Genomic DNA, 22,856 nt, shown 5'->3' with positions numbered 1-22,856 from the left:
CCTCTGGGGGATGGGAAGTCAGTGGGATCACCAAGGAGAGCGCAGTGGGGGTGCACCCTGACACTCAGGATGGCGGCTTGGAGGCGGTGGGACTGGAGAGAGGGTAACTCCAGACAGGCCGGCCGTCAGTAGCTCTGTGACTGTGGGCATGTCCCTTGAGGGGAGGTGACGGGAAAAGGAGGGTAAAGGGCTTCTGCCAGGGGGCAAGTGAGAGCTGATGGAGAGTTCTAAAGGGCTGCTGCTTTGAAAGGCCATTCAGGGGGTGGTTAAAGCTGCTAAGACAGCACAACATAAACTAGGCTTTATTCTTAGTCCTGGGTTTGAAGCCTAGCTATGCCATCTAAGAGCTGTGCAATCCTGGCCCAGTTGCTCGAAATGCATCTATAAAGTGGGGCTACCCTATTGGTAGTTACTGTGATTAACTAGATAAAATCATGCACACGACCTGCATAGCATGTGGCTCAGGGTGAGCGCTCAGTGAACAGTGAACCACTAGGTCAGATTCCAGGTCGGGGAGCTGGAAGGCTGGTAGAAGAGGACCAGCAAGATGGTAAAGGAAGCTGACAGGATATGGGGCCTGATGGCAGAACTGGGGGTGGGAGAGAACACAGCATGACCACGCTGAGGCCTAGAAGGGCTCTCAGAGCAGATCTTGCTCAACGTTCATTTTTCAGCCAGAGGAAACGGGCCAACAGCTAAAAGGAACGTATAGAGAAACAGGAGGCTTGGGGGCCAGGAAACAAGGGAGCAAAGACCCAGAGCCAGGGCTTTATAAGGAAGCAAGGCCTGGGGTCAGAGGACCAAAATTCAAAAAAGAAGGGAAAAACTAGTTTGGCTTCCCTTCATGCCCCTCATACTAGAGCTGCAGCACCACAGGCCACAAAAGCTCAGAGAGGCAGGTCAGGGAGGGTGGAGAGAGAGGTCTGGAGGGACATGACGGGAGAGGCAGAAGACCCCGGGGAACAGCTGTGGCACACACCCACCCCTCCAAGAGGGCCTCACCCTGACAAGGCGTTTGAGGCCCCCGGCTGTCTCGAGTAGCAGCACCTGGGGAAGGGGCCTCCTGCATCTGCCGCCACTCCTCTACCCAGAGCCCAGGGAAGGCGAGCCAGACAGGTGGCAAGAACCTGAAACCATCCTTTATTACGAATTTTAACCAGCAAGAGGCCAGAGAACAGGTGTGGCAGGCGACCCCTTAGGCGTAGTACTGCAGGTTGGCTTTCTTCTTGGCCTGTACCTCCAGGATGCCCTCCATGTAGTCCTCGTGGGTGAGCTCTGTGGCGCCCCTGCGCAGCGCGATCATGCCCTACACCCAGGACAGACAGGCTCTAGGGCACCTCCCCAGACCCCCAGCCTGGCTCCCAGAGCCCTCCACCTTCTCAGCCTCTTCCCCTCAGCAGCCTGTGCAGGGGAGGAGGCACGAAGCACCCACCCGCTCAGCCCACACTCACCGCCTCCACACACACGGCCTTGCACTGGGCCCCGTTGAAGTCATCTGTACAGCGGGCCAGCTCCTCGTAGTTCACATCAGGACTGCGAGGTGGAGAGGTATCACAGGACTCAGCTACTTACGGGGAGCGGGTGGGAGGAGCCCACGTCCTCCCACGTGCCTCCATCAAGCAGCGAGGTCAACTCGCCGTGATCACAGGCGAGTGGCGAGTCCCTTCCCCACTGTGCCTTGTTCTCTTCTCCACACAAGAGGGGGAGAGGAACGGAGGTAGGTCAAAGCAGATTAGACCAAGTTACTTCTAGTGTCTCTTGAGCGCTAGCATTCTAGAAGTCTGCACCTGAGACTCGGGAATTCAGCCTGAGGCGGGGGAACAGGAGGTTGTGGAGACAAAAGAGCCATCTCTCTGCCTCCCAAGCAGCGCGGGCCCTGCATCAGCACAGCACTGCTGCTGCCACTTACTGATCTCATGCGCCAAGTACTGCACTTGACATTGCTGCAACCCCGTGAGGTCGGAGCCCTTATCCCCAAGTCCCAGATAAGAAAACTGAGGCTTAGAGAGGTCACGCCACCTGCTGATGGTCACACAGATCTGAACCCAGGTCCATCTGGCCCCTGGCAGGATTGCCCTGGGCCATGCTGGGCTGCGTTCATCTGCTGGGGCAGGGGTGGCCAGGAAACAGGGCCTCCAGCCTGCACACCTTCCAATCATGGGGGAGGGCTGTGGGGGGGGGGGTGCAGGCGGACTCAGAGGAGCAGAGCACCTTCAGTTAGGGCCGCGGCCCCAGCACGATTTCCTGCCAGGCACCCGGGGAGAAACGGAGGCCCGCACGTGGAACAGCGCTCTGTGTGAGAGGGACATGGAGAGGGGGAGAACCTAGGCCTGGGGAAGCTCAGCACAAAGAGGACAGAGACGGCTCTGCTGCTGCCCCTTCAGGTCGCAGCACCTTGCTCGTGTCTTTGCTCACCTGACATTCATCTTTCGGGAGTGGATCTGCATGATTCTGGCCCGGGCCTCCTCGTTGGGCATCGGGAACTCGATCTTGCGGTCCAGGCGGCCTGAGCGGAGCAGGGCAGGGTCCAGGATATCCACCCTGTTAGTGGCTGCAATTACCTGAGCAACAGGAGAAGCGGAAACTTGAATTGAGAAGGAAGGGTTCACAGACAGGCAATAGTCATGGCCACGACGGGCAAAGAGGTAGCTCAGGGTCCACATGAAACGGCAGGGAATATTCAAGACCGACCCCAATTCTAATTCTAGCTCCATCAGCTAGATGACAGAGAAGATCCCCTGACCTCTAAGCCCCACGTTCTTCACCTGTGAAGTGACAATACTCACCTTCACTTGGGTGTTCGGCTGGAACCCGTCCAGCTGGTTCAGAAGCTCCAGCATCGTCCTCTGCACCTCCCGGTCCCCGGCCTTCTCACTGTCAAAGCTGGGGCACGCAGGAGGCCCAACACACCAGTGAGGACACAGCTCAGGGAGAGCCCTCCCCTCCTCCACCACCAGAAGCCCAACCCAACCCATCCAGGGCAGGGAAAAGTCTCACTCAACTTGGGGCCCCCAGCCCAGGGACCAGCACAGAAATGGTGTCAGGGACTGAAGAAACTCCTGGGATCAGGTGCTGGGCTTAAGATAAAACAGTGAGCAAAACCCACTGCCTGGCCTATGCCCCTGATGAACGTGTCATCACATCTGAGCTAAAACTTAGAAGTACAGAGATCTGGCCCAGACTTGGCACGTAACAGGGAGCCCAGGCAAGCGTCCCTGAGGAAGTGTCCCTCAGGCTGAGATCTGAAGGCTGAAAACACATCGGCTGGGCAACCAGCCAATGGAGAACAAGGGAAAAAGAAAAACACATTCCAGAGAGGAAATAGCAGGTGCAAAATCTCTCCCACCAGACAGGGCCTGCAAACTGAGGGGACACTGTGGAGGGAGTCCAGAGGGAAGGGGAAGGGGAAGGGGAAGGGGACGGGGAAGGGGACGGGGAAGGGGAAGGGGACGGGGAAGGGGACGGGGACGGGGAAACGGGGAAGGGGACGGGGAAGGGGAAGGGGAAGGGGACGGGGACGGGGAAGGGGAAGGGGAAGGGGAAGGGGAAGCCGGAGGGGAGCAGGGGCAGCCACATGGGGGCCTTGCAGGCCACGGCAAGCCCAGCATTTATCCCAAGAAGCAATGGGGAGGCCCCGGAAGGGAAAGCAGGATCTGTTTGCGTGAGGGACTGTGGGTGCAGCTGAGTGAAGTTTTGAAAGGAACATGCTGGCAGCTGTGAGGAGAAAGGATGGTCAGGGGAAAAGAAACGAAGCAGGGAGGCCAGTTAGAAGAGAATTTAAGAAGTACAACCACAAGAATAGAGCTGCCACTATCCCAGGGGGAGCAGGGAACAGGGTGGGAGAGCTGGAATTGAGAACAATCCCCTTGGTGGCACTCAGCACCCCCTTACCGCTTGGTGCCGATGGCATCCAGCTCATCGATGAAGATGATGGATGGAGCTTTCTCCTTGGCCAGGGCAAAGGCATCCCGGACGAGCTTGGCACCATCCCCAATGAACATCTGCACCAGCTGGGGGCCAGCCAGCTTCAGGAAGGTGGCCTGGGGTGGGGGTGGGGTTGACAGATCAGGCCAAAGGCACGATGAGAAGCCCCTTCGATTTGAGCCCATGGGCAGAGCTTTAGCTCCCGCCCATCTCCTCCTCATCCCTCCCAAAGCACTCACCTTGGTCTGTGCAGCACAGGCCCGGGCCAGCAGGGTCTTCCCCGTACCTGGGGGCCCGTACATTAGCACCCCCTTTGGAGGCTGGATCCCTAAGTTCTCAAACTTCTCCTTGTGGTTCATTGGCAGGACGATGGCCTCCACCAGCTGCCAGGAAGAAGTCCTAGGTGAGGAGAGTGAAGCCCTATGGGCTTCTACAGCCCAACCCTGAATAGCTTCAACCCCTATCTGTAACCCTCCTACTCCAATTCAGAGACACTGCCCTCTCCTTCCCCCACATCCAGAGGACACAGAATGCTCACTCCCACCAAGGCTGGCTATGGACTCCCCAGGAACAGATGGATATGGCAGAAAAGACACTAGGCCAAGAAAAAGGAGCCTGAGTTCCAGTCCTGGCTCTGGCCCTAACCTTCTGTGATCCTGGGCAAGTCATTCAGTTTAGGAGATCTCAGTCTCCTAAACTGTTACATGGTCTCCTCCTTGCCTCCCTAGGATGCTATGAGGATAAGACGCACACTGGGGGAAAGTGCTCTGGTCACTGAAGTAGAGAAATACAAAAGGCTAGTGAGGCTGCCACGCTTCCTTCACCTCCTGAATCTGCTTATCCAGGCCCCCGATGTCACTGTATTGCTCTGTGGGCCTCTCGTCCACCTCCATGGCCTTCACACGCGAGTCGTACTCTGTGGGCAGGGTCTCCAGGATCAGATAGGAGTCTTTGTTCACACCCTGGGGACAAAGCACGAAGACTTCAGATTTGTCTCAGCTCAAGGCCTACCTAAGTGGCTGGGTGACAGGTGTCTACAGAATGAAAGGAAAGATATGAGGGTGGGCAACACAAGAATCAAAGAGCAGGCAGACATGCTCTCAGACTCTGCAGGCCGCTCTGCAGACATTCAGGACCAACAATGACCTGGGCCTGGGGCAGGGGCTCAGCTAATCAGTGGGAGAAACCTCGCTGGAAAAGCCCTGCCTGGGTTCAGGGACACCACTCACCACCAAGTCTCCTGGCTTCAGCTTTTCAGCATCCACCAACCCAATCACAGGCAGGAAGTATGTCTGTAGGAAAGATTCCAGGTGCAGCCTCAGTTACTGCCCTCAGTAAGGCTCCCTGTCCCGCATCCACCCCTCACCTTCCTCAGTTCTCCTGCGGCTGGGCCAGCCTCACCTGTCGTGTAGAGGTTTTGATCACTGCACACTTGCCCTTCCTCTGGGAATCCAGGTCAATATTGGCACCATCTTCCTCTTGATCGTTGGGATCAACATCTAGAAGCTGCGAAAGGAAAAAGCTCAGATCAAGAGGCCCAGCTCAGCTCCTTGAACTCTCCAGAGCCCAGTGCTTCTGAGGCTGAGACAATCTCAACACTGGCAGGGCTGGCCATCCCTACCTCACTCCTCAGACTAGCCCTGAGCCCAGCAAAGGTGTGGTTAATAAACCAGATTAGTAAGATCTCTGCTCAGGTGTTGCTTCTCTGCACAGAGCTCATCTACCCCCAGGGAAAAATAACCAGTAGAAAAGGAAACATGTGAGGCTTCCAAGGCTTTTTCAGGCCCTATATATCTCCCTGGAAATGCACACTGGAGAGGAAACCCTAGGAGGTTTAGCTCTTACATGCAATTTAGGCCTCAAAACGCTGACCCCCTCTTTCCCCACTGGGCCCATTGCAGGCTGTCCCAAGCCCCACTGACCCCTCTCTTCCCCTCCACATACACACACACCTCGATGACGTTGGAGACCAGGTACGGCAGAGTTTTGTTCACTTTGATTTTCTCACTGTTCTCTTTGATTTTGTCCTTCATGGCTTGGAGTTCGTGGGTGACTCGCAACACTTCGCTCTTCATGATCTGGGATGAGGGTGATTGGAGGCAAATATTCAGCCTTAGCTCAGCTTATCCTAGGGCCTTGTAATTGGTGAGCCTTATCCAGGCTGCCTGGGGGACCCTCCTGCCCCCCTTTACTCAGCCCTAAGGCTCTCTGAATGCTCAGCGCCTGTGTCCACAACCAGCAGAGGTCAGAACAGGAGGCCAGTGTGGAAACCTCCTGGTGAAGTATTAGTTGTACTAAAGGGAAAAGAGCAAGACTTTGAGTCACGCAAACACAAATTTTAGGTTCTGCCTTTTGTTACAGGCTGCGTACTTCACCACAGTAAAACAAACAAAAACTCTCTGAGCCTCAGTTTCCTCATCTGTAAAATGGGGATTTCCTAAAAGAAGGATTCTTGAGAGGAATATTTAAAGACCTTGCTGGGAAAGGCAGTCTGATGATTCCTTCTCTCAGGCCTGGTTTCCCGTCACCCTGTCCCTCTTCTGGTCCCTTTTAAAGCTTAGTTTTCTTTTTTCCTGGTCCAAGAAGGAAACCGCGGTCCCCACGCCTCGTCTAGGGAGGCCGAGAACGACGTGAGCGAGGCAGGTGGTTCACCAGGGCCTGCTGTGTGCGGGCTTCACTGCCTGCCATAGGGGCTGTGCGCCCACCTTGATTTCACTGTCCAGCAGCCGTGTGCGCTGGATGATCTCTTCTGTGGACATCTTGAGTACCTCCTCCCCGATTCCATCTTGCTGTGAAAAACAAATTTTTCTTTCTTAAAGTCAGGGCAGTTAACTCAGGACTGTGATTAAGCCCACTCACAGCCTCAATTAGCCCACTCCCCGCCCATAAAACCAGAATGGAGGAGTCGGGACGCCTGCCCACAACCCAAGCGGTCCCAACCCCGGGACCGGGTTAGACCTCGAACCGCCCCCCCCCCCCCCAACCACCGCCTCCGCTTCCGCCACGTGCGTCTCTCCACTGGCCCCGGCTCCACGGCCCCCAGCTCTCCCGGCGCGCACCTCAGCCTCATCCCACACGGTCGCCATCTTCTCCTGCCGAGTCACTGGATTCTCGAGTTTCGGCAGCAGATTCACCTCCTGCAGGAGAAGGCCGAAGATCAGACTGGGCAGTAGCTGGGGCGAAAGGTTAATATTATCTCTCCTCACGCCTGCTCTTGACTAGTGCCAGACTCCTTCTCCAAGTCCTGACTCTTGGCGGAATTAGCTTGAGCCAGTTACCACAGCGAAACTGCTTCTCCGACTTAAAAGATGAAGCCGAGGCCGCAGGACCCGCCCCCACAGAGCCTGAAACGTTCCCGCCCTCGTCCTGTTGGTGCCGGCGCGAGAGGCCAATTCGCTATTGGCTGGCACGAGCTGTGGGGCGGGGCCTGGATAACAGATGGAAAGGGGAGGGAGAAAAGACGAGAGCCCTCCGCAGGGCCCTTGGGAAATGTAGTCCTAATCTGGCGGGTAACTGAAAGGGTGATTTTGAAGGGGGTTTTCAACCTCAAAATCTGGCCCAGTTAGGAATTAGGGGATTCCCTAAAGTGGGTGGGCCTCGTCCAATCAGTTGAAGGCCTGAATAGAACAAAAACCTGACCATCACCCTAGATAGAGGGACCTCCTCCTGCCTGACGGCCTTGAGCTGGGACATGGGTCTTTTCCAGGCTTGGGACTTGAACTGAAATATCATCTCTTATAGGGTCTTGTGTCTGCTAGCTTTCAGACTAGAATTTACACCATCAGCTCTACTGGTTCTCAGCCCTTCTGATTCAGACTGGAACTAAACCATCAGCATTCCTGGGTTTCCAGTTTGCTAATGTACCCTACAGACCATGGAGATTTCCCAACTCCATAATTGTGTGAGCCAATTCCTTATAATAAATCTCTTTATATATATATTATATATGACTCCTATTGGATCTGTTCCTCAGGAGAACCCTGATGAATATACTTCTTAGAGTCTGTTATTGTGAAAAATGTTAAATATATTAAAAAGTTGAGAGAATAGACGAGTGCCTGTATATCTTTCACCTAGATTCACTAATTGATTACATTTTGCATTTGCTTTTGCTCTGTTTGGGTATGTGTGTTTTTCTGGACCATTTCAAAGTAAGTTGAAGACAGCATGACACTTCACCTCTAATATTTCAGCTTGTGTCTCCTAAGAGTAAAGACCTTCTAATACGTAACTACAACACATTATAGCATAATATATTGTCATACCTAAAGAATTTAATATTGATGCAATAATATCTAATATATAATCCATATTAAAATTTCTCCAGTCATCTCCAAAACATCCCTTACAGCCTTTAAAAAAAAAATCCTGTATCAAGTCAAGGATCATACACTGCATTCAGTTGTCAGGTCTCTTTAGCCTCCTTTAGTCTGGAACAGCCCCCCAACCTTTTTTGGTCTTTCATGACATCAACATTTTTGAAGCATCCAGGCCAGTTGTCTTGTGTAGTCTGTTCTCAACACAGCAACCAAAGGAATTATTTTAAAGCCTCATCAGATCATGTCACTCCTCTGCTCAGAACCCTGCAGCAGCTGCGAGACTCACTCAGAGTAAAAGCCAAGGTCCCTACAACGGCCCCAGGTCCCTACAAAGGCCCAGGGCGCTTGCAGGTTTTTGCTCTCCCACGATTTTCTCCAGGACCTCGACTCCCACTCCTTTCCTCCCTGCTCACAGTTACAGGGCTCCTTGCTGCTCCGTGACCAGGCCAGGCCAGCTCCTATCTTGGACTCTGTTCCATTCTCCTGGAATGTTCTTTCCAGGATATTTTCTTGCTTTACTCCCTTACCTTTGCTCCTTCAAGTCTTTGCTCAAATACCTCCTTCTCATCCAGACCCACACTCACAGCCTTTTAATGCTGCAGCCTGCCCTGCTGGGTCCCTCCTGTCCCCACGCTCCTCAACCCCTTACCCTGTGCTGCTCTTTTTTTTTTTTAATTATATATTTTTAGTTTGAAAATAATCTCAAACCTAAAGGAAAGTTGCAAATACAGTGCAAATAATTTTTTTTCTTGCATCATTTGAGGGGAAATTGCTGACGGGATACCACATCACCTCAAATACTTTGGTGGGAATTTCCTACAATCAAGGACATTTTCATACTTAAGCACAATACAACCTTCAATATCAGGAAGTTAACCTTGATATGTTTCTAGCATTTAATCCTCAGACTCCATTCAAATTCCACTAATTGTCCCAATAATGTCCTTCACAGCATTAAAGGACATACTGGATCCGGACTTGGATCCAGTCCAGAATCAAGACCAGAATTAGGCATTGTATTTAGTTGTAGTTCTTTCGTTTCTTTCAATCTGGAATTGTTTCTCAATCTTTCCTTGGCTTCATGACCTTGACACTTTTGAAGATTACAGTTACTCTGTAGAATATTTCTAAATTTGTGTTTATCTGGTGTTTCCTCATGATTTTACATTCAGGTGATTCATCTTTGCAGGACTATCACAAAAGAGATGCTGAGTTTCTCACTCCATTCATTCAGGTAGCAGTTGATTTCATTTTGTCCCATTACTGGAGATGTTAACCTTTCTCACTTGATTAATCTCGTATCTGCAAACATTCTCCACTGTGAGGTCAACTGTTTTCCCCCTGAAATTAATAAGTATTTTGTGGGGAAGTACTTTGGAACTATGTAAATATCCCATTCTTCTTCATCAAATTTTTAATTTATTCATTTATTTATTTACATCAGTATGGATTCTTGTTTTATCCAATAAATCATTGCTGTGGACTGAATGTTTGTATCCCCACCTCCAAATTCATATGCTGAAGCTCTAACCCTCAATGTAAGGTATTTGGAGATGGGACCTTTGGGAGGTAATTAGGGTTCAATTAGGTCATGAGGGTGGGGACCTCATGATGGGATTAGTGACCTTATAAGAAGAGGAAGAGAGGAAGATCTTGCTCTCTCCCTCTCTATACATAAGCACAGAGAAAACGCCATGTGAGGACACAGTGAGAAAGTGGCTGTCTGCAAGCCAGGAAGAGGGCCTCACCAGGAACCAACCCTGCTGGCACCTTGATCTTGTACTTCCAATCTCCAAAACTGTGAGAAAATAAATTTCAATTGTTTTAGCCACCCAGTGTATGGTATTGTGTTATGGCAGCCTGAGCTGATTAAGACAGTCATTATTAATGGGCCAGTGGGAGCCCATTCATTCTGGCTCCTGTGTCCTTTTGGGTTATCTTCATCATTCTTTCAGCTTTCTTTGCTTTCTGACATAAGATATTCCAGGTTCATTTTGTACTTTCCCTGGTCCAGGCCTAGAATCAGCCATTTCTCCAAAGAGTCTTGGTTCTATTAGTGGAACATGGTATTTAGAAGCCAATATCTGGGCGCTAGATGTGCTCATTGCTACTGGCATGTCACTCCCAGGCACGAGTGTTTGCGTACACACACACACACACACATTTGTAACTGTATTTATTTCTCTATTAAGCTATATATTTAGAAATCCAATAGTTCACACTAATCTCTACAATTCCAATTCAATATGACTTGGTCCCTTTGGTTTTCTCCCTTTCCTTATTTGTAACTCTCTTCTTCCATAGTGACCTGTCACCCATTACCTTTAATATGTTTACTTATTTGATCAACCCTTCTATGTAATCAAATTCTCATTGCCACTCCCTTCCAGGCACAGATCTTTCTTTAATCCAAATGCCCCAAGTGCATGCCCTATTTGCTCTACTCAAGCTCTGACAGGGAATTCCCTGGTAGTCCAGTGGTAAGGACTCTGCACTTTCACTGCTGAGGGTGCGGGTTCACTCCCTCATCAGGGAACTAGGATTCCACAAGCCACGTGGCTCTGCCAAAAAGTTAAAAAAAAAAGAAAGAAAGAAAGCTCTCACACCTCACACCCAACCTTCTCCCACTTGGGTGTCTCCTTAGCCCACTTAGGCCCCAACAGCCCATGCCAGCTGCCCCCCTTACCTGACTTGGTCTCTGACACTCTGCACTGGACCACATCCCACCCACCACCACCACGTGGATGCTCTCCTCACTTTGCTCAGGCGCCTATGCTAGGCCTTTCTCCTCCAGGGTGTCCTCATCACCCTGCTCTGACTCTGACACACCACACCAGGCTGCCCTGTGCATAGCTGCCCTCCTTGCCCTGTTCAGGCTCCAGCTCCCAGACTGCCCACCTGCATGGATGTCTGCCTCACCTTTCTCGGCCCCAATACCCAGCACCAGGCCTTGTCCTCATGTGAACTCCTTTCTCCCCTTACTTGGGCTCTTACACTCCAGGATGAGGCACCCATGTGTGTGGGGACCCTTCTCTCTCCACACAGGCTCTATCTCCCCACATTGGGGCTTCCCTTGTGTGGACACTCTCTTCACCTAGTTGGGCTCTGATATCCCACACCAGGCCACCCCTCCACATGGATGCCTGTCTTGCTCTGTCCCACCTAATGGTTTTAGGACTGACAAGAAGAGAAGGGAATGAAGATGAGGAAGAGGAATGCTGCTCTATTCTTTACTGTTCCAAAGCACTTATCACTTTTGTATTAGTCTGCTAGTTTTTGCCATTAGTTTCACCATAACAAAATACTGCAGACTGGGTGGCTTAAACAACAGAAATGTATTTCCTCACAGTTCTGGTGGCTGGGAGGTCCAACATCAAGGTGCCAGGAAATCAGGTTTCTGGTGAGACCTCTCTTCCTGGCTTGCAGATGGTTGCAGTAAGACTGTGTCCTCAGTCTTTTCTCTGTGCAGCACAGAGAGAGAGAAAGCTCTCTGGTGTTTCCCCCTCTTCTTATGAGGACAGCAGTCCTAACGGATTAGGGCCCCATCCTCATGACCTCATTTAACCCTAATTACCTCCTTAAAGGCCCTGTCTCCTGATATAATCATGATGGGGATTAGGGCTTCAACACATGAGTCTGGGGGACACAATTCCGTCCATAACATCTTTCTAACAGGCTTTCTACGTTGCTGGTTTACTATGTTTACTGTTCATCACATCTTCCTCTCCAGCCCTGCATGTCAGCATTTAAAGGTGCTCCTCACCTGCGGTAACTTGCCTCTGGCTCACGGTGGCAGCCCCAAAACCTGGAAGGGCAGCTGGAGGAACTCCTACATATGGGCACAGAGACACGTGTGTCTGAGGAAGCTCACGTGGGGAACCTCACTCCCACTCTCCTCCACCCGTCAGACCTCGGGCAGGGAAAATCAGAATTGCTGGGACCAGGTACAAACAGTTTATTTTTCTGTAAAGATCAAAGTACAAAGGGGTGGGGGAGGGCAGCTGGGCCTGGAGGAGCAGCAGTGGGCAGGCCCCAGGCCCTGACTGAGGCCAGAGGAGGCCCTGGAGGCTGCCCCAGGAGTAAACAGGCACTGGAGGCGCAGCTGGTCAGGGCGGCCTCCAGCGTGAGGCTAGAGAAGAAGCAGGGGAGGCGAGGCAGAAGCCCACAACCTGATGGGGTCACACAAAGCCAGGCTTCATGGATGACCGGTGGCAGTTGGGGCAGCTCCGCGTCCCATTGTTCTGCAGGCACCTTGGGAAGCAAAGGGCCCTGTCCACTCAGCGGGCCTGTCCTCCGATCCTGGGCCTGGCCCTCTCTCCTCCCCCCTCCTCTGCAGGTGCAGGAGGTATCCACAGCCCCCAGGCTCCTGCCAGCAGCCCTGCTGGCCCCTCGCACTCTGCCTGGGGAGGCCTCCAGGGCAGAGCCTGGGCTGGGAGTCAGGAGGTTGTGATGGAGGCAGCTCTGGCCCTGGGCATCTAAATCCCATGACCTTTGAGATGCCTCTCTGGCCCTCTTTGGGGAGAATAATAGAATATCCACCTCATAGGGCTGCTGGGAGGATTCAATGAGTTAATAGGAAACGCTTAGAACAGGCATGGGATGCCGAAAGCACTGTGTAAGTCTTCGCTGTTCGTATTACTATTGTGACGAGGCCCCAGAGAGGCCCCGAGTGCCTCGTGCCCACCGGCGGGGCACTCACCTGAGGTGGAAGATGTGGGAGCAGGGCAGAGCCTGCAGCCGGCTATTCTTCTCGCCTATGGACTCGCCGCACAGGCCGCAGTAGAGCTCTGTCTCCTCCACGCACTCGTGGAAGCGCACGACGTGGGCGCGCAGCTCCCGCTGCAGACCTCTGCTGCGGTAGATGCTCTCGCTCAGGCAGTGCAGCTTGAGCTGGCCCAGCTGGGGCCGGTGCAGCCAGGAGAGCGGGACGTGGGGATGAGACAAGTCAGTGCTAGTGAGCAGCTGCCCTGCTTCCCTCCTTGCCCAGCCCAAGAAGCTGTCCCCACAGGGCCACTGGGTGGTCAGTACACAGGGGTCCTGTCCTGGCTGCATCCCTGCCTTGCTGGTGGGCCTAGGAAAAACGTCCTGCCCTCTCTGGGCCTTGGTTTCCCCTCACACAGAAAGGAGGTAGGTGAGATGGGTGATCCTTACTCCTAGAACCCGCTGGGGACTCCATGTTTTTGAAGGATTTTATTGACCAAACCTGCTGCACTGACTTCATAATAATTAATTTTCTTTCCTGTCTTTGTTAATTAAATACACACAGCTCATCAGCACTTCTGAAGAGCCTGCGATATCTGAGTAAACCGGAGCAGCTATCATCCAGCCAAGGCACATATATCTGGCATGTTAATTGGACTGTACACCTGATCCCTGAGAAATGCACATCTTCTAGAAGACTTTGAGAAACACTGAGGTTATTTTCAACATTTAAAGGTTTGGATATGATTATCAAATTTGGAGAGGCCACATATACTATGAAAGGAACACGGGCTTTGGAGTTAAGACAGACCAGTTACCAGGTGTGGGACCTTGAGCACATCTCTGAGCCTCACTTTCCTCATCTGTAAAATGGGGCTTGCTGTACCCACCTTGCAGGGAGCCAGTGAGGCCTGGAACCGATACCTAGAAGAGCCCTGTGATGCCCACCTCTGTATGAGTGGAGGCCACTGTTAGGAGTTTTAATGACCATCAAGACACCTCTGAGTAATTCTGATATCCCCTGAGCTATGGAATTCTTGCCCTGCCCTCCGAAGTGCTCTCTGGGTGGAAGAGAAACAGCCAGGGTCTGGGAATGATGGGGGCAGCTCCTGGAGATCAGGAGGGGCTCAGGGCATGAGCAGGCTCAGGAGGGCCTCCCCACGCACCCAAGATCCCACCTTGGGCTCTTGACTCCAGACCCAGCAGACGGACTCAGTTCTGACCTTGTTCCCCACCTCCTCGGCCAGGTCCTGGGCTCTCTCGATGGCATCCAGAGCCTGGAAGGTGAGCACAGGCCAGGGCTGCAGGCAGAGCTGTCTGACAGAGGCCTTGGCTCACAGGGAAGGAAGGGGTAGAGAGGGGTGGGTCTGGGGAGGGCAGCACCGCTGGGCAGCTGCCCTGTGTGTGAAGGTAAGAGGAAAAGGCTGGGGTACAGTCACCAGAGCTGCCTCAGTTTACTCAGATATAGAATGGGAAGAACATTCCTATTTCACGAGGTGTCGTGAAATCATAGGAGGCAGTTAAAATGTCCTGAGTGCAAACCCCAGGCCTGGCCCTTTACTAGCTGTTAGACTGGGCAAGTCATGGACCTTCTCTGAGCCTGGAAAATGATCTGGAATCCCCTGGCCTCATGGGACTGGGGTGAGGCTGATGTTAGACAAAGTGTCTGAAAGAGTCCAGCCCAGAACCAAACCCACAAGTTGTTGGTTGACCTACTGGCCTCAAGTGGGAGCACTGGGGAGAGCTGGGGGCTGCAGGAAAGGGGTCCACCTCACCTTGTCCAGCGCCTTCCTGGCCACCCAGCACTTGGCCACACCCAGCAGCACCTGTACCTGCCCCAGGCGGTTTCCAATCTCGGTCATGATGCTCATGGCAGAGTCGTACCTAGGGAAGGCTGTCTGCACAGCCAGGTCAGGGGTGGAGTCAGGCAAGGCCAGGCTCGCACCAACCTCCCCCTGCATCCCGGTGACCTCACCTCCAGGTCCCCACGGCTCCGGTGGATGTCAGCAAAGCAGAGCAGGCAGAGTGCCTGCAGTGGCCGGTCCCCATGCTGCAGTGCAATCTTCATAGACTCCTGTGACAGAGGCCGGTCACTCAGACCTGCTCGTCTGCCCCCCACCACTGGGGTGCCTTCACCCATTGGGCCCCTCTGATGGGCAGTCCAGGGTCTCCAACATCCTCAGAGCCCAATACACCCTTCATGGTGCTGAGGCCCATGCACTGAACCACTGAGGTCTGACAGCACTGGAAACTGAGGCTCTGAGAACAGAAGTGACTTGACCAAGGTCACCAGGTTATTAAGTGGCAAAGTTGGGATTCGAACCCAGATCAGTGGAACTCCAGAGACTGGCTCTCTTCCTACTTAAAGTGCCCCAGAAGGGCACTTTTTCTGGCAGGGGTGGGCGGCAGAGGGAAGTGCCCTCCCCTGAAAACAGACTAGAAGGGAATGAGGTTTGGGGCAGGGGGACTGGGGAACAAACACATCCTTCAGGGGCACAGCTGTAGAGAAGAGGGGGCAGGGGCAAGGCTTGGGGGCCTCAGTGGGCTGAGTTGGCAGAAAGAGGCCCTGGGCCCAGACCCCGCCTACACTACCACCCTCTAGCTGCCCCCCTTCCCTGCTGCCCCACCTCACAGCACTCCATGGCACTGCCCAGGTGGCCCAGCAGGCGATACGCCACAGCCATGTGGTACTGGCTCATGGCCCGGTACTTGAGGCTCCAGCCTTTGCCATAGTCGTTGACGAGCTCTGCAGCCTTGCAGGGGAAGAACAGGGCTTTCTCGTAGTCCTGCAGGGGACACAGGGAGGGGGTGGAATGGGAGGGGGCGCACTGAGTGGCAGGAGCTGCCCCTAAGAGGAGCGCTCCACTGCGTGTTCATTCATTCATTCATTCATTCTGGTGTCCAGGGAAAGAGTGATCCAGACAGAGGGAACAGCCAGTGCAAAGGTGTGGGCTCCATGAACACAGGGGTTTTCATCTGGTTTGCCGACGTATGGCAAGAGCCTAGCACAGTTCCTGGCACTTAGTAGATGCACAGTAAGTATTTATTGAATGAATGAACGAACGAATGAATGAGAAGGAAGAAAATACAGTTGGCTTCTCCACTCACCCAGTCCCAGTTGGGCCCCTCGGCTTCAGAGACACACAGAAGGGTGGTGGTGGGGATATCAGAGCCCACTCCAACCCCACTGGAGTTTGCCTCCTGGCACCCAGTCATCACTGAATGTTCGGTGACTACCAGCACAGTCAGCTCAAAGAACATTGGGACAGACTCACTGAGGCAAAGAAATCATCCTCTCACCCTTTCTTTCTCCTCAAGCTTCCAAATGTCTTCTCAACGTGTCCATTATGAGCACATGAGCTCACCTTATGCACCATTAAGAAAACAGAAGAGGGACTTCCCTGGTGGCGCAGTGGTTAAGAATCCGCCTGCCAATGCAGGGGCCCTGGTCCAGGAAGATCCCACATGCTGCAGAGCAACTAAGCCCGTGCACCACAACTACTGAGCCCGCACGCCACAACTACTTAACCTGTGCGCCACAACTACTGAAGCCCGCGCGCCTAGAGCCCGTGCTCCACCACAAGAGAAGCCACCGCAACGAAAAGCCTGCGCACCACAACGAAGAGTAGCCCCCGCTCGCTGCAACTAGAGAAAGTCCACGTGAAGCAACAAAGACCCAATGCAGCCATAAATTAATTAATTAATTAATTATTTTTAAAAAAGAGAAGAAAATCAGAGAGGAGCTCCCTTATCCACCTTATCCGTCAAACCCACCAGGTCTGTTCCCACTCTGCCTCCTTCCTGCTACTCCCTGCTCCTATCAAATTAAATTTGACCCCCTCCATGTGGGCTCTGGAACCCTCTCCCCAGTCTCTTTCTACTGAATCATTCCTATCAGTGTAAAATCACAGCCTGGCATTTCTTATCTCATTTGAAAACAAAAACAAAAATAAAAATCAAATAACCTTCTTTGACCTCATGTCCCATTTAGCTACAGCCCCACTTCTCTGTTCTTTTTTGTAGAAAACCTATTTGAATTTTTATTTAATATCTAACAAGTTAATATGACCAAAAGAGAATTCTCAGTAACCCTAATAAAAACCTGTTCCTAACATACTTAATTTGTACTATGTACTTTTTATTAATTAATTAATTAATTAATTAATTAATTATTTTTGGCTGCATTGGGTCTTAGCTGTGGCACGTGGGATCCTCGTTGGGGCATGCGGACTCTCGGTTGCGGCACGCATGTGGGAACTAGCTCCCCGACCAGGGATCGAACCCGGGGGCCCCCGCATTGGGAGCACGGAGTCTCACCTGGACCACCAGGGAAGTCCCTGCTATGTACTTTTTAATTTGAAGCCATGTAAATGCTTTACAGACTTTAAAATATTAAATTTAATTTTAAAAACCCTAAAAATAGAAAATGGAAACAAACGACCTTAACTGTATATCATTATATTAATATTATAATCAATTCTAATCATAAGTATATAAGTATATATTATAATACAATCAAGGTATGTTATAATATTATATCATAGTATATTATGATTGTTTTATAATATATATTAATATATTATATATTATATATGTTATATATTAATATAGCCATACAGAAAAGTTATTATTTCAAAGGACCTTAAAATATATACTTGAACAGTTCAGCCATAGTGGGATATATTATAAAGACAAAAGACTGGCAAAGAAATCAAACCTCATTCGTCATTTTTTTTTTTTTGAGTAAGATAATATTGGTGTTGTCTTTTGAAATTATTTTATGTACTTTGTAGGATAAAGTAAATATTTAGAAACCAAGATTTTCTGTCGAAGAGAAAAGAGAATCAAGTCTGAAATGAATCAAGGCAAATCCTGAAACATTGGATTTGAATTGGAAATATCAGTATACAGTCCAGTTGTCCTCACAACGGGAGAGATTTAGTACCAACAACAACACAGTAGCCACGAGCATCCTGAGAGCCCACGTTTGGTCTTTAAATACCATTTCCTACTAAAAAAGGACCCGGAGGAATGGCTGGCTCCAGGTTTGGAGCAGGAAATAGAGTGGGCCCTCTGTATTCGAGGGTTCCACATCCTTGAACTCAACCAACCGAGGGTTGAAAATGTTGGGGGGAAAAAAATCCAGAAAGTTCCGAAAAAGCAAAACTTGAATTTGCCACACACCAGTTTACATTTACATAGCATTTACATTGTATTAGGTATTATAAATAATCTAAAGATGATTTAAAGTATGGGGTGGAGGGAATGTATGTAGATTTTATGCAAATACTACACCATTTTATATAAGAGACTTGAGCATTCCCGGATTTTGGTGTCCTGGGGGATCCTGGAACCAATCCTCCGCAGATACTGAGGGACGACAGTACACAAAATGAGTGTGGGACAGGCTATTGTGCCAGAAAACAAGAATGCTTTCTTTCAAAGACTAAATGAAGTCTCGTCAAAAGGACACAGGAGCCATATTGAAGAGAATTCCACTGACTAAAATTAAGATAATATGAGCATCAAAAGGAACAATGATTGCAACTGACTGACGAGTACTGAATATTTTTTTAAATCCATGATTTCACAACGATACTCCAAAAAGAGGAAACAAAACAAGTAAGTGTGATCATTGAAGGCAACTATCACATCAACTCATTATTCTGGAAAGTGGTAATTAAAGGAAGGGAAAAAGTATTTATTCTGCCTTTCCTTAAGGAACTGTATTTCAGAGTAATCAACTAGCTCCAATTAATGAGGGAAAGTTCTTCCTTATAGAAAAATCCCAGCTAATAATTGCAGAAGGCATGACAGAACTTGGAAATCACCATTTCATGAGAGTTGAAATGAAAGAATTGATTCAGGCAACAAACATCAATGGATGCTCAAACCATTACGGAAAATGTTGCTGCAGAACTGAATATTCACAGCCGAAGTGTCACCCCACAAGTTAACCTACTGGTCGTGAAAGGAAGACGGCAAAGCTGAAAACAGTGGGATCAGGTGGTCACTCCCTTAACTACCGATATGATGTAATATGAAGCACGCAGCCTCGCTTGTATAGTATTCTCACCAAAAATGCATGACCTAAATCTTACCAAGTCATTATGTAAGTTCTAGTTCATAGAGAGTAATGGAGACAAAGAAACAACTTACATGACTCCTTGAGGAAGCAATGAGACAAAGAGATGGAACATTCTACAAGGCAATTAATCCGGCTTCTTCAATAAACCATGGAAAATAAAGGGAAGGGTAGGAATTTTCCATAGAAAGAGACTCGGGAGACATAATAACCACTGCAATGTGTGGTTCTTGTTTGTGTTCCAATTCAAACAAGCCGAGGATAAAGGCATATTTTCAGGATAAGTAGAGAAATTTAAGAGATAATTGTTCACTGTGGTATGTGTGATAAATAGTATTGTGATTATGTAAGAAAGTGTCCTTATATCAGAAAATGGTCTTTTTTTTTTTTTTTCCAGAAATGCATACAGAATTACTTCGGGGTAAAATATCATGATGTCTATAATTTTGTATCACAACACTTCAGTGAAAAAATATGTAAGTCAAATATGGCAAAATATTAATAATCGTTAAATCTAAGTAGTGGGTATATGGAGATTCATTATATTATTCTCTCTGCTTTCCTGCATGGTTAATTTTCTTCATAATAAAAGAGGTTATAAAACACCCCTATCCCTCTCTAATCCTACTGCATCTCACTGAATGGCTTCCCCATACATCTAGTTGCTGAAAACAAAATCCTCAGTGTGGTCGTGGATGACTCTCACTACCTCATACTTCCACCTCTGATCCCTCAGCATTTACACTCTCCAGGATTTGTTAAGCAACCACTATGTGCCAGGCACTAACATCCCCCATGGGCCAAGCACAGCCTAGATGCCTAGGGGGAAAGAGAGCAAATGCTCAGGACCAAAAGCCTGAGGTCACTGACCCCATCAGTTTCTTCCCAATCTGCCATCTCCCTTCCCCCTTACCTCTCTGACCCCACCACCGCCTACCTTCTTCTCACACACCTGCTGCAGCCATGCTGGCCTCCATCCTTCCTGGAACATACTGGGTAAGGTCCCCCAAGGGCAGAGCTGTGCTTTAACTGTTCCCTTTTTTTCATTCTTTTGCCAGATTTCTGCATGGCTCACCCTCTCATCTCCTCCAAGTCATCAGACATCACCTCTACAAGGCCTTCCATCCACCCTGTTTGAAATTGCAACACGTCATCCTCAGCACTTCCAACCCCCTTTCCCTGCTCGCCTTTTTCCTAGGCACTTTCCACCATGCTGTATACTTGATTTGCTGATTGCATTTATTTGTCTTTCTCCCCCAGCTAGAATGCAAGGTTCATGAACCCAGGGACTTGTCTGTTGTTTTCACTGCTGCACCCTAGGCCAACAGTGCCTGCGATATCATAGATGCTCAGTACATATTTGATGAATGAATCCTTACAACCACGCTGTAAGGTGGGTTCCATTCTCCTTCCTTTCATAGGTTCAGAGAGGAGAGGTGACTTGCCCAAGATCACACAGCAAACACGTGGCAGTACAGGTTCACGGCCTGTCCTCACATAGGAGCTTCCCATCCCCCCAGGAAGTCAGACAGATCAAGGCTTGAATTCTGGCTCTGCCCTGCCTGGCCATGTCTTTACTTCCTGGCTGTCTTTTCCCTCCCAGGCTTCCGTCTGCCTCATCCCTACCTAAATGGGAGAACTGAACGAGGTGATGCAACAGGGAGCGTGGCTCACGGGAGACTCTCGGGGAGCCCGAGCCTCTACCGCCCTCCCTGGGGGGCCGGGCCCACCTTAACCTGGGCGTAGAAGCTGCCCAGGCTGCAACAGACGCGGCACTCGAGCATGGTGTCATCGTTGTTGTGGGCATAGCGCAGGGCCTTCTCGAAGCTCTCCAGGGCCTTCTGGAAGAGGCTGAGGCCCAGGAAGGCATTGCCCATGCTCAGGCTGACCTGGCCTCCGAGCTGGGTGGCTGCCCTGGTTCCGGGCAGGCCGAGGCAGGTCTTGCAGTAGGAGATGGTCTTGTGAAACTCGCACAGCTTCTCGTTGCTGCGCGCCAGGTTCAGGTAGCTCTCCAGGAGGAAGTCGGCATCCTCCAGCTCCCGAGCCGTGTCGATCTGTACCACAGCAAACTGCCCGCCAGGGTGGCAGGCCGGGAGCGTCAGCCTGGACCCTGAGCCTTGGACCCGAGCCTCCGTCCCTCCAAGCCTCACAGCCCAAAGCCTCAGGCCCAGAGCGTCCACCCGCAGCCTCAGATGCGTTCCCTGCTCCCCAGTCCCAGAAGCCCCGGAAGCTGCAGCCCAGGAGCCTCCACCTCCCAAACCCAGACCCACAGCTTTCACCTCTCCATCCTGAGCCTAGGTCTGCAGTCTCCACCACCCACCTGTCCCCAGCCTCAAACCTGGAGCCAGCGCCCCCTAGGCTCAGACTCAGAACCCCAAACAGGAAGGCTGGAACCTCGACTCTGAGACCTGGCCTTCAGCTCCCTGAACCCTGAGGCTGAGAACCTCGGTCTCAGAGCTTCAGACACCAGAGCTCAAGGCCACAGGCCCAAATCCAAAGCCAAGACCCAGTGGGTTCAGAGCCTCAGGCCCCAGCCACTAGCCTGTGGGATACAGGGGAGCCTGAGGAGGCGGGAGGGGGGCTGGGAGGCCTGGGAGAAATCCCGCCCCGGCCCCACCCTCCCAGTCCGGCCGCGGCGCTCCCACCTTCAGCATCTCCTTATAGCGGCCCATCTCCGAGTGGGCCGTGACCAGGCAGCCCAGCACGCGGAAACGCCCCACGAGGTCCGAGCTCTTCTCCAGCACCTTCGTCCACACCTGCAGCGCCTTCTCTGTCTGGTTAGACTGGTACAGCTGGAGCCCCTTCGCGATCTGCTGCTTCGTCTGGTCCTGCCCCATCCTCCCAGCGCCCCGAGCCCCCTCCAGAGAGACCTTGGTGGCTCTGTGCCTCTAGACACTCCTGGCGGGGGGCCCACGGTGCCAGCTGCCCACCGAGCCCCCAGAAGGAGCAGGGCCTGGATGGAGAGCAGGCGCCACCCTGCGAACAAAGCTGGTCCGGCCGCCGTCCGCAGCTGTCCCTGCCAGTTGGGGCCACGTGGCCGCCAAGGAATGTCAGCCACAAGGTCACGCGGGGCCTCTGCCACACCCACCCCCGAGCTGGGAGGAAGGTGCCTGCCCCCCAGGCATCCCCTTGGGTGTCTCTTCAGCACCTCTGACACTGGCCCTGAGCCTCCTGGCAGGGCAGGCCCTCCCTGCAGCCTTGCCAAGGAGCCGCCTCCAGGGGTGGGCTGAGAGCTGGAAAAAGCAGGGATGAGGCTGGGCACACAGGCAGCAGGGAGGCTAGGGCCTCTCCCCATCACAACCTTCCCCCCAGACCCACCGACCCCAGGCTCTGTCCCTGTGAGTCACTGGCGCCGAGGTCCCTTACCTGTGCACATGCCCACACCATCCCAACGTGTCCTAACTCGCAGTCCGACCCCAGCCAACAAGTCGTTCACCTCTCTGGGCCTCAGTTTCCTCATCTGTAAAATGAGGCTGTAATAGGCTAATAAACCCTAACCCACAGGCTTGCCATGAGCAGCACAGTGTGGTGGGTAACAGCGTGGACCCTGGAGTCAGGCTGTCAGGGTTTGAATTCTGACTCTGCCGTTTATTATCTGTATGGACAGCGTGACTTTGGGCAGGAGAATAATGGTTCCTACTTTACCGGATTTTTTTTTTTTTTTAAGATTTCTTTCTTTTTGATGTGGACCATTTTTTAAAGTCTTTATTGAATTTGTTACAATATTGCTTCTGTTTTATGTTTTGGCTTTTTGCCCATGAGCCATGTGGGACCTTAGCTCTCTGACCAGGGATTGAACCCATACCCCCTGCATTGGAAGGCGAAGT

At 51.4% G+C, this 22,856-nt stretch overlaps 2 protein-coding genes across 7 annotated transcripts; both read right to left on the bottom strand.

Annotated features, from left to right (window-relative positions):
- Positions 1-1,121: 1,121 nt before the first annotated feature.
- Positions 1,122-7,230, bottom strand: PSMC3 (proteasome 26S subunit, ATPase 3). Its single transcript, XM_007181210.2, has 12 exons — positions 6,984-7,230; positions 6,630-6,713; positions 5,877-6,002; positions 5,326-5,430; positions 5,154-5,216; positions 4,749-4,886; positions 4,164-4,307; positions 3,892-4,040; positions 2,787-2,883; positions 2,416-2,561; positions 1,452-1,533; positions 1,122-1,306 (listed from the first exon to the last, which is right to left on the bottom strand). Exons 1-12 carry the CDS (start codon positions 7,008-7,010, stop codon positions 1,196-1,198), a joined length of 1,272 nt encoding a protein of 423 aa, XP_007181272.1. The 5' UTR covers positions 7,011-7,230; the 3' UTR covers positions 1,122-1,195.
- A 4,953-nt stretch (positions 7,231-12,183) lies between these two features.
- RAPSN (receptor associated protein of the synapse) lies at positions 12,184-22,068 on the bottom strand. 6 transcript variants are annotated; one of them, XM_057553800.1, is made up of 8 exons: positions 21,675-22,068; positions 20,919-21,098; positions 15,572-15,730; positions 14,920-15,018; positions 14,720-14,842; positions 14,123-14,221; positions 12,943-13,142; positions 12,184-12,494 (listed from the first exon to the last, which is right to left on the bottom strand). In XM_057553800.1, exons 1-8 carry the CDS (start codon positions 21,864-21,866, stop codon positions 12,422-12,424), a joined length of 1,125 nt encoding a protein of 374 aa, XP_057409783.1. In that variant the 5' UTR covers positions 21,867-22,068; the 3' UTR covers positions 12,184-12,421. The 6 variants fall into 6 exon arrangements, with proteins under 6 accessions (XP_057409783.1, XP_057409782.1, XP_007181273.1 ...); XM_057553799.1 differs by having other exon boundaries at positions 20,760-21,098; positions 21,675-22,067; XM_007181211.2 differs by having other exon boundaries at positions 14,168-14,221; positions 20,760-21,098; positions 21,675-22,065.
- Positions 22,069-22,856: the final 788 nt, after the last annotated feature.

Source organism: Balaenoptera acutorostrata, chromosome 9 (genome assembly GCF_949987535.1).
Source record: "Balaenoptera acutorostrata chromosome 9, mBalAcu1.1, whole genome shotgun sequence".
NCBI lineage: Eukaryota > Metazoa > Chordata > Mammalia > Artiodactyla > Balaenopteridae > Balaenoptera > Balaenoptera acutorostrata.
The sequence above is the reverse complement of the archived record's forward strand: the minus strand, read 5'-3'. Positions and strand labels throughout refer to the sequence as shown.